Source organism: Garra rufa, chromosome 15 (assembly GCF_049309525.1).
Source record: "Garra rufa chromosome 15, GarRuf1.0, whole genome shotgun sequence".
Classification (NCBI taxonomy): Eukaryota; Metazoa; Chordata; class Actinopteri; order Cypriniformes; family Cyprinidae; genus Garra; species Garra rufa.
In genome coordinates, this window is record NC_133375.1 from 18852080 (window position 1) to 18863444 (window position 11365).

Genomic DNA, 11365 nt, shown 5'->3' on the forward strand with positions numbered 1-11365 from the left:
TTTAATTAAACTAGACTTGGTTTACTTTAATGTTGACCTCAACTACTTTAAAATGTGAGCAGCTAATTTTCTACACTGATAGAAAGTGATCACAGACCAATTTCCACATTTAAAAGCTAAATGTACTACTAAAGCCATTTCACTGTAACAGGGAGTGCCACACTAAACCAGCTCAGCATCACGCACACGCTCCAGATTCAGAGAAAGACAGTAGTGTAAGTCAGCAGGAGGGCCGTGGCAGGAGTCTCTCATCCCAGACCTCAGCAGGAGAGGAGCTGTGAGCAGTGAGAGATGAGGAAAGTGAGCTGCGAGAGATCGGCTCCCCGTTGAACAGCGCTAAGAACACAGACTTACAACAGATGATGAGATTTCATCATTCAGGCAGATAAGCTGGCCCGAGTGCTGCGCTGAGATCGCAAGAGTGTTGGCGACAACCTGAAACTTTTTCTTTCACATTCTGTCTCAGAGTCATTTTGTACTTTTCTTGTCCCACTTCACATTTGTAAAAGCAATAAAACTATGAATACAAGATTTCAGGGAAGAAAATTCAGCCGCTGAGATGATACTAGGGTTGTTACAATACAAAAATGTAGTCTGTATCAAAACCAGTGAATTAGTTTTGATGCAACAACAAAAATGATGCTACTCAAAAACCCATAGGCCATTCATTATTATTACCATAATGTGACTAATAACAGATTGATACTGTATACAATTCTATACAATTTTCTCTAAACACTTTAAAAAGTAAAACATACGCATTATATAGTGCCTTGCGAAAGTATTCAAACCGCTTCATTGCTTTCACAGTTTATGATGCAGCCTTATGTTAAACTGCTTTGAATAACTTTTTCCCACATCAATCTACACTCCACACACCATAATGACAAAGTAAAAAACATGTTTGTAACAACTTTGCAAATTTATTAGAAATAAAAAAATTTAATGATTCCATTGCATAAGTATTCATACCCTTTTGTGGGACACTTGAAATTTACCTCGGGAGCACTCATATCGCTTGTAGATGTTAGTACACTTCGAGTGGAGTTAACCTGTGGCAAATTGGGTATGGGTATAATTTGGAAAGGCATACACCTTGCAATAAAAGATCTAACAGCTGAAAATGCATATCAGTGGAAAAACCAAGCCCTGAGGTCAAAAGAACTGTCTATAGAGCTCAGAGACAGGATTGCATCAAGCTACACATCTGGGGAAGAGCTCAAAAAAAATTCTGCTGCATTGAAGGTTCACAGAAGCATGTAGCCTCCATTATCCTTAATGGAAGATGTTTGGAACAACCAGGACTCTTCCTAGAGTTGGCCTCCTGGCCAAACTGAGCAATTAATGGAGAAGGTTCTTGGTTAGACTGGTGACCAATAAGCTGGTCACTCTAACTGAGCTCCATGATAATAAATGCAGATGGGAGAAACTTACAGAAGGACAAATATCACTGCAACACTCCACCGATCTGGTCTTTATGATGGGTGTGTCCTCAGTGACACATGAAAAACAATTTGGAATTTGTAACAAAGCACCTAAAGAATTTTCAGATTGTAATAAAAAAAAGATTCTCTGGTCTGATGAAACTTAATTCAAAGCATCATGTATGGAAAAAAACAGGCGCTGTTCATCACCTGCACAGTAGCACCCCAACAGTAAATTATGGAGGTAGAAGCCTCATGCTGTGTTGCTGTTTTTTAGTGGCAGTGACTAAAAGACTTGTCGGAGTATCCTTAATAAAAACCTAGTCTAGAGCATTCAGAAGCTCAGACTGAGCAGACAGTTCACCCTCCAACAGGACAATGACCCTAAGCACACAGCAAGAGTGGCTTATAGACAACTCTGCGAATGTCCTTGAGTGGCCCAGCCAGAGCCTAGGCTTGAACCCAATCAAAACTTTCTAGAAAAACCTGAAAATGTGCATCTGCCCTCATCCAAGCTGACAGAGCTTGAGAGGTGAAGATGTGAGATGAAGAATGGCATATAAATGACAAATGCAGATGTGCCAGGCTTGCTGCATCATACCCAAAAAGACTTTAGACTGTAAAGGTGCTTCAAGTAAGTACTGTGTTAAAGGTATGAATACTTACTTGAGTTTTTTAATTTGTAATATATTTGCAAAGTTGTAACAAATCAGTGTAGACTGATGTGGGGGGGAAAAAGTTACTTAAAGCAGTCTAATGTAAGGCTGCAACATAAAACGTGAAAAACAATGAAGGGGTTTGAATACTTTCGCAAGGCACTGTATATGTATCCTTTATGTATTTCTCAATTAAATATATGTTGCTTTAAGCTTAAGGTTTCAAATACACTTGCAAAGTTTTGCAAAGACTACTGCAATACAACAGAGTCAAGAATACTCGATACTGTGGGCAGACTGTGGTATGTGTAAGGAATAATTGACGACGGGCCGTAGAATTCTTAGAAAATAATGCACACCCGAGGTGGTGATGCGGTCACGACGCGAAGCGGAGTGGCCGTTACACCTCGGGTGTGCATTATTTTCGTAGAATTCTACGGCCTGAAGTCAATTATTCCGCTTATACTACAGTTACCACACCTCAAGACATCGATCAAATGATATATTTCAAGACATTCGTCCGGTTTTTATCCTTAAAACCCTATTGTGAGTAGGATTAATTTCTTACGCAGCTCATTCAACAGCTTCGTTGCTAGTTCCAAAACGTCATTTTAGAACTAGTAACGACGCTTGGGCTGTTAATAGCAAAATAATGCCGTTAATAATGAAGTTTAGACAGACCGAAAGACAAGCAGACAGACGGAAAGAGTGAGGGAGAGAAAAACTAAGTGTATGACTTTACCTCTCTCACGTCTGTCTCTCTCAAGGGTGACTGGCAGCATCGTCTCTACTAACAGTTAACTTTAAGTTCATTTTCTTCAAGATCACGCCGTTGTTACCTCGCTTGTGAGAGCTGTCATGTCGTTTTTAAGTTGTTCATCGTCAGAGCAGCGCTAACAACATTAGCGCGAATGCTAACGCGAGTGCAAACTGTAACATTATGTGTGTGTGCGTCTGTGAGGCGAGTGAGTCTGTGAGGTGAGTGAGAGAGGGCGAGAGAAATAGTTTGTGCTTTCCGTACATAATAAAACGTAATATATTGTGGAAAAAAACATGGAAATAATCTGTCATTTTTATCCGGATGTTTACTGTATTTATTAGTTTGGCCAGTGTCATTGTGGGTTTTAGTTATTTTGCAGTTTTGGGCTGTAAGGACCTTTGAAATAACTGAAATCGTATGGCGAAGTGATATAGACATGCACTGCGGTCTAAAGCTGCCTGGAACTACGTTCGCCGTGCGTTTCCCTGAATATAATGCACACCTCTAGAACGTTCGTCAGCCAATCAGATTCAAGCATTCAACGGCCCTGTAGTATAAATATATACGCATTTTTTAGGATTAAGTTTGTACCAAAGTACTTTCGACATCTCTAGATGATACAGATTCATTTCCGGTCAGAGGCCATCCTCATTCCAATCCATAGAGAGAAATTTAATTTTTTTCCTCTAACTAGCTCCCCAAAGAATGGATGAAAGAGACGGAGTCTTAACAGGCCCTTGTGCTAATATTACCATCAGCACCTGAAAGAGACGAGGATAGGAGAAATGAGCATGCAAATGGAAAAATCGCTTCAATCAGCCGCCTCTCTTTGCATTTCAATGCGCCAGCAGATGCTTTAATGAAACGCTTTCTCTTATTCTCTCTCTCATACTGACCTCTACCAACCCTCGACTCCGATGGCTACGCATCTTTCCGACCGTCTGAGGTTATGAGAGGTGTTGGCCTTATGCTCGAACGGCTCCTCTCGAGCGCACACTTCTGTGTGGCATTTCCCAGAGGCTAGGAGGCGGTGATGCAAGCATATTTAATTACAGGGTCCCAATCAAACCGTTAATTATCTAATTCTAATACAACCCCAGGGAAGCAAACCCGGCAATTTTTGTGTCGCCTCAGTCACTCTGTAACTCATCATATTCACGTCTGAGAAACAGTTCTATTACAACCAAAATAACATTTAAGTGAATTAAAAACACGAGAGCTAGAGACAACCCCTAAAAGGATCTGGCTGAGGAGAATAAAGAGCTCAACAACTATCAACCAGAATATGAAATTGCCTTCTGCTCGATTAATTGAATAACACTGTCATGAATAAAAGTAGTACATCATACTGTATGTATTAGCTGCTGATTGACAATCAAACTGACCTCAAATTTTAAAAACCCATTTCATTTAAGGATTGAGGCCAACTTAGTTAATATTCTGCCAACAAGAAGTGAGCAAATTGAAGAGGATGTATTAAGTTCTGCTCTGTAAATTCACCAGGAAAAATCTGTAACATGCATTTCAAGGCCATTCGACAGATGGCTTTTAGGTTGATCCGTATTAAAAAAAAATATATATTTTTTAAAATATTTATATACAGTGGTGGCCAAAATTATTAGAACACTAGTATATTCACCAGCTAAAAAGTGTTTGTCATAAAAGGTTTTAAATAAACACATTTATAATGTTATCCATAAGATATGGGTGTTGTACTCTAACCCCTGGTTTCACAGACAAGGATAAAAACCTAGTCCTAGAATAAAATGTAAGTCTGAGCTGTTTCAACTGAAAGAAACTTGCACTGACTGATCTTAAAATACATCAGTGCCTTTGTTTTGTCTTAAGATGCACACTAGTACAGATCTGGCCATTAAAAATGCGTCTATTTTCACGCGGCAGCCTGCAATTCGGCACGCGAGGCCACGCGTCATGCCGCAGCGGCTTTTTTAGATTTTTTTACAACGTGGTTGCACTTCATACAATATCCACCAGGTGGCGCAAGGAACAACATTCTGTAGCCAAACCCTGCACAAAGAGGGATATTTGGACAGTATTTACGTCTGTATTTCATTCTGTATGTAACGGCAAAGTATTTATAATTTCGTTTCTTTTTTATTAAGGTAATTTAGAAAAAAAAAGTTTGGAGCATTTTTGTTCGTTAAACGTAAGCTTTTTGTTTCTTAAAGACCAAGCGGCAGACAGTGAGTTTACCTACTCTGTTTTTCAATTTGCCTTCTCAAATCACGAATTGGCTAAAATAAAATCCATAGATGTAAAACAAAAGATTTAAATACTAAGAGATATAAATGTGTGCTATTAGGTGCCAATCGTTTGTGCGGAGAGTGCAAAACACATTTTTAGGACATGAAGGATCAAGCTCGATCAGTTACATTTTTTTCAGTGGAAAATATGTAACCACTATTTTTTGTCAGACATGATAAATAAATATGTAGAAAGACTTAAATTACTACTTAACGAAAAAAAACGAGGATTTGAGGAGGACTGTTAACTGCATCATCACTGACTCAGAAAACAGTAGTTTCTAAATAAATAATTAAAATATCTCCTTACTGTTTGACAGTCAAGGTATTTACTTGTTCCAGTGTTTTGTGGCAAGCTTTAAACAAGGAACCCTTCCAAGCTGTGCTGAACGTGCGCTCAATGCTGCTGACAGGACCGTGTTTCCACCAGCGCTGCAAGTTTTTTTTTAATCACCACTGAATGTTAAAACATAATTTTAGCCCGCATTTGATCTTTGACGGATTAAAATGCAGGGCTATACGTCTTAAAAGTGTAACATGGAAATATAATGGATGTACTGCGAAAAAAGTTTTATACTCGACAGTAAGTACGTTTACATGGACAACAATATTCCGATTTTAACGCGATTAAATACTCTGATTAAGAAGTAACCATGTAAAATGATATATTTTAATTAATTTAATCCGACTAAAGTCATATTTTGAGTAAACACAAATCGAATTAAGACAGGTGGAGTATTCCTATTTTAGTCGCATTATGGAAGACATGTACACACCTTAATCACACTATTCCCCTTGTGTAGGATTTTTCGCCATATTTTGTGACAGGATACACAAATGCTGCGCTCCAGGCAGGTTTTTGAGCTCGTAAATCACGTCTTCAAAGAACTTTGTAGCGTTCCAAGCAAGTCACGCCAAGAATTTATTATTTTTATAGTATTAATAATTTGATTGCAACGTTAAATTGTCCTAAATATTACTCTATTTTTCCACCGTGTGCCACTTGCATAAACACCGCACCCCTTTATTGTTGTTTCTTGGGCTAAGTCATGTCAGAACTGGGAACTGGGAGTGCGTCGATCTAGTACGAGTTCACGGGTGGGAATTCACGGTTTTAACTGCCGTTCCAGTGCACTTTCACTGGTAGAAGTTTGGAAAAACACGGGTAACGGGTTGCCTGGAACGCGGCATAACGCTCTCAGTTGGTCGCGCTTTAGTTTCATTTTTATTTATTTATTTGTTTCTTCAACATGGGCTTAATCAAAGCTCATTGTTGATAAATAGTTTGTCTGTTATCATAATGTATTGTTTTATGGAAACGTATTTAACATTCAACCCCCTTTTGTGCATATTTGTTAGTAGGCCTAGTTATTTTAATTTTGTGAACGGGATTTCCGCTATTGTAATGTCTAGGATGCTTTTCACTTTTACTTTTGAATTCATGATCTTGGTTTTGCTTACATATTGGCTACACCTATCAATTTTAAGATTAAAACAAATTCTTAAAAGATGGATTTGTTATTTTTAATTAAACAGCATAACAAAAATAAAATAAAACTAACTTATATAGCATTTATTAACAAAAACTAATAAGACGAGGCACTCCATCACATGCTGTGTTATACGCCGACTAAACAATTTATTACAGGGCGCGCAAACACTGAGCAATCAAAATAATTAATTTAAAAATAACAATAAATAGCAAGTACAAAATTACAAAATACATTATAAAATTCAATATTTTAAAGCCACAGCAAATGAAGATTTACATGTTTGAGAGGTAGCTCGTCTTTTTCATACCATTTATACAATTTTAGATACACTTGATTTTATTGATTTGTGCAAGAGGAGAAATATAAACTATAGTTTAGAGTGTAAAAAAATTATTTGATGTATTATTGTGAGTAGTAGTAGTATTTCCTTTTATTTCATTTTGTGCTGTACATTATGATGTCGCGCTGCCCAATGAAGTTTTTTTTTTTTTTTAATACATAAAAGGAAAGGGAACCATTTAGATTTGGCCTAATGTCAATGTAAGTACTATACCCTAGTATTATAATCCTAATATTAAAAATAATGTCAACAAATAAACAGAAGGATCATTTTTCAAAACAATAAGGCTTTTATTATGTGACTGACAATGGATACAATTGTTCAGTATCACAAGTGCTCCAGTGAGTTCTGCAAGTTTTTAAACATATATATTTTTTTACTTTTTACTTTTTAAAAAAGTGGAAAAGTTGTTCTTCTATTTCGGAGAAGTTCGTTAAGTCTGTCTCTTATCAGCTTCCAGTCACGAACTGCGGGGTTGAATCTCCGACCAACAGCATCTGAAAGTGCTTGACGAAGGTTGTTGGGTAGTGCATTTTTCCCCCTGGAGCCGTCAAAGTTAACAGAACCTGCCCAGTTCTGATAAAGGTTGAGGGGAATTAACCTTTTAAACAAAAGAACAGCGAAACGATCTGCCCTTGGTTTCCCGTCTGGTCCTGTTGATTCCAGATACAGTTTATTCTCGGTCTCTACTGAAACATGATTTAAATGTACATCTGGAAGGATTACTCCCTGCATGAGAGACCGGCGAATACGATGATGGTGATGAGAATGGGAGGTGTTTGTTGGTGTTTCAGGCAATCTCAAATGGAATGATGTCATGATGGAAGGAGAAACCCGTGAATAATCTTGATTCGGCGAATTTTCATTATGGAGCATCGGATTCGTCACCACTGGGTTGTTGGTTAATCCTTCTGATGTTGAGCCCGCTAACGAATGATCTGGGCTGGTTTGTAGGTTGAGCGTCCGGACAGTCAGTGGTGTAGAGGCTGCAGCAGGAACACCGAAATCAGCATCAACCAGGTGCGCTGACAGCGAATGGTCTTCGCGAGCAGACTGAGGAGATGACCACATCTCAAAAGGCTGTTGGCAGTCCATTGGAGTATCCGCCGACGTTGAAGGAACATTGGCAGAAATGTCTGTGGATGTGGATTGATCCGCTGTCGAAGGATGAGTTTTCTCACTGAAACGCGCCTCCAACAAACCAATCCGTGCCTCTAAATTCAGAAGCCTTCTTGTGAATTCAGACATCTGTTCCTTGGAAACAGTGACTGCAGCAGGACATCTACGTTCAATTAGAACAGCCTGTAGATGGTAGCATTAAAATTAGTTTTGAATATGATGTTCACACCGCAGATAGGTATATGAGGCTGCTGCACATGGGGCTGCTTACATAAAAATAACTTATCAAATACCCACCGATTTCTTTTTTACAAGCCGGGTAGTCCCTGTTTTATTTTTGGTCTGTGGACTCTGCTTGTTCTCCTTGCCAGAATGCTATTGAGACAATATGTATGATGGTTAGCACACAACAAACATCTGAATGTACCAAAAAATTTAAGGCAGCGTTAGGCCAAAATACATTATAGACTACATACCTTTCGCTTGCTACTACAAGTGGGAGCGCTCCTTTTTGAATAAAATGCTGTGGCCTCCATTTCTTTCTCGCACAGTTAATACAAATGCACACAGTGACAATTTGTTAATAGGTCTATTTTATCAGTTGCTCACTTGCAGCCGATTTAAAAGACCGTAAAACGGCATGGGCGGCATGAACGTGACGTGGTCGATTTGTCCAATCACGGACGAGTTCATGAACGTGACGTCGACGATTTGTCCAATCACAGACTAGGTCCTGAATCAAAGCGCGGAATCCAAAACATATAGATGAAGACGTTCTGCTTTCTTGTAATTTGCTTGCTGCTTTCATTTTTACGTCACTGTTTAGATTTTATTCGCTGCTTGCAATGGCGATAACAATACAGTGCATCATTTCTCCCTGTTGAGCGCATTGCTGGACGATGTGTGTCAAATACATCCACGGTGCAATTAAGTACAACAACAGAAAAAGTGACTATAGTCATGCCACTATGTACAGTGGTTGAGGTCTAAAATGTTCTAATATTTGTTAAGTGATCATTTGCTTTACTATTTGTAAATTGTATACAATAAAAATATATTTTGTTCTGTAATTTGCTTGGCCTGACTTGGCTTTCATTAATGAAAAGAAAATGTAGTTGTTGTTATATTTGTCTTGAAAATATCGATATACCAACAACTATATTTTCTATATATTTTCATCTGTGTGCGTGCGTGCGCGTATATAGATAGATAGATAGATAGATAGATAGATAGATAGATAGATAGATAGATAGATAGATAGATAGATAGATAGATAGAATAGAGAAAATATAGTTCAAGAACAAAATATAGAACAAAATGTGTACACACAAATGTTAATATACACTTTAAAAATATTAAATGATATCTGTTTAAAAAACTGTTTCACATGAAAAATATAATTTTATTGCATGTCGCGGTGTTATGTGTAGTTGAGTCAAAGAAGGCTACAGTTAGCCAGCTCTAGATCAGTGAGTCTCAAGCCACCCCCCTTCCCCTGGTTTGCATTTGTATAGCTCCAGTAATCATTTACATATAAAAGCTACACCGAGGCCAAGGTGACATGAATCATGGGGGGTGTCAGGTGCTAAGCCTTCCACATCAATTTTTGGCAGTTCCCTACAATTATCTGTGCTAACTGCGCATTCCTGTGAACAGCCATTAACAACCTGAAACTTCTGCGACAATTCACAGTGTCGTTAAATGACGAAAACCACTTTTTTCATGCAGTGTACATCGCAAAACCTCTAGTGTCTTCATGTACTGTATATTGAAGTTTAGACAGTTTGCAAGAATATTTAGTATCACTGGTGTGAAAATGCTGTTAGATGGCGGTGGAGTAAACGGGAGTTGAGACTGGCAGATCCAGCTATTTTAGGCTACTTTGAATTTAAAGTTCAGGTTGCATTGTCCGATAAAAAAAAAATAAAAATGATCAGAACTATCAGCACAGTATATAACACTAATCTGGTTGCACAATAGAAAGAAATATGCAAACACTAGCCATGAGCCGTGTCAATTTCGACACAAAGGGAAGTGGGAACTATTTGTTTTTTTCAGTTATTTTAAAAGTAGCAGTTAATGAGGCGATCAGCGGCAGTATAAAGAGCGAAATGTTTATGAATAGCCGAATGGGGATGGGGGGTGAATGCTGCCTGTTTTGCCTTGTAATCAACATTTTATTGAGACTGTTTTTGGGGGGGTCCAACTGTGTAGCATTCGGTTTAATTGCGGATTCAGCATTCAAATGCATGCCAGGGAAAAGGGGAAAGCTTTCCTCACACGCTCCACCTATGATACACCCTCTTATCACAAAACATTAGTGTCCACACCCCTGACACACTGTACGAATATATACAGTCCATCCATCTGTAAAGTCATCTCAAAATGACCAAAATCAGCAAGCTGCATTCCCAAGACATCAGGGTGATGAGGTCTGCTGGAAGTTCTACTCAAGAAATATCCCGACATCTGAAATCCATTGGTGTACACGCTACATTGAGCACTATCCGGAGACACTACAAAGAAAGATCATCACACAAACGTAATCCTCGCAAAATAACGGAGTAAGTTACCCACTGCATGACGCGAACACAAACACTGGCCTAAATACCGGTTAATGCTAAGTGGTGGTTATGCATAAACTGTCAAATGTTTAACTATTTTCTGTTTTGCCCTTGATTTTAGAGACATTGTCCTATCCATAGAGAATATCACTCATCAGAATGATGAACTGGTGTCATGTTCCGTGAAAAAACAGCTATGGCGTGACAGCGGAGTGGAAATAAGCGAGCGATCCATTCGGAGGATAAGGCAAAAGCTTGGGTGGAAGTATGGGAAAACTCAACATTGTCCCATGATCAGAGACAAAAATAAAGAGTTACGTCTCCAACAAGCCCAAAAATGGATTGCTGAGAAGGAGTCATTTCACGATGTAATTTTCACTGATGAAACAACAGTGGCTTTGGACCGCTTTGCCACCATGTCATTTCGTAGAAGTGGGAGACACGTGTCTAAACCAAAGCCAAAGCACCCGCTAAAAGTTCATGTTTGGGGAGCAATATCCAGACTGGGTCCGGGACCGATTGCAATCTTCGAAGGCATAATGGACCGGTCTTTCTTTGAAAATGCTATTGTAACAGAAACTGCTGCCCCATACATTAGGGAAAACTTCGGAGCACATCACCGTTTTTTCCAGGACAATGACCCGAAGCACACTGCTGCAGGCAGACTCATTGCTGAACAGGGTGTAAACTGGGTGAAGACTCCCGCCGAATCCCCCGACATGAATCCCATTGAAATGGTGTGGCA

General features: G+C 38.8%; 1 protein-coding gene and 1 long non-coding RNA gene across 2 annotated transcripts in view; both read right to left on the minus strand.

Moving 5' to 3' along the window:
* Positions 1-3769, minus strand: part of LOC141287674 (importin-11-like) — a 79195-nt gene extending 75426 nt beyond the window's left edge. Inside the window, exons 1-2 of the mRNA XM_073819820.1 lie at positions 3737-3769; positions 3593-3601 (exon numbers count right to left, since the gene is read on the minus strand). Of these exons, the coding sequence (XP_073675921.1) occupies positions 3593-3601; positions 3737-3769 (42 nt within the window). The remainder of the gene's footprint in view (positions 1-3592; positions 3602-3736) is intronic.
* A 3434-nt stretch (positions 3770-7203) lies between these two features.
* LOC141287524 (uncharacterized) lies at positions 7204-9264 on the minus strand. Its single transcript, XR_012339483.1, has 2 exons — positions 8354-9264; positions 7204-8239 (listed from the first exon to the last, which is right to left on the minus strand). It is a non-coding gene; the product is annotated as an uncharacterized lncRNA (long non-coding RNA).
* Positions 9265-11365: the final 2101 nt, after the last annotated feature.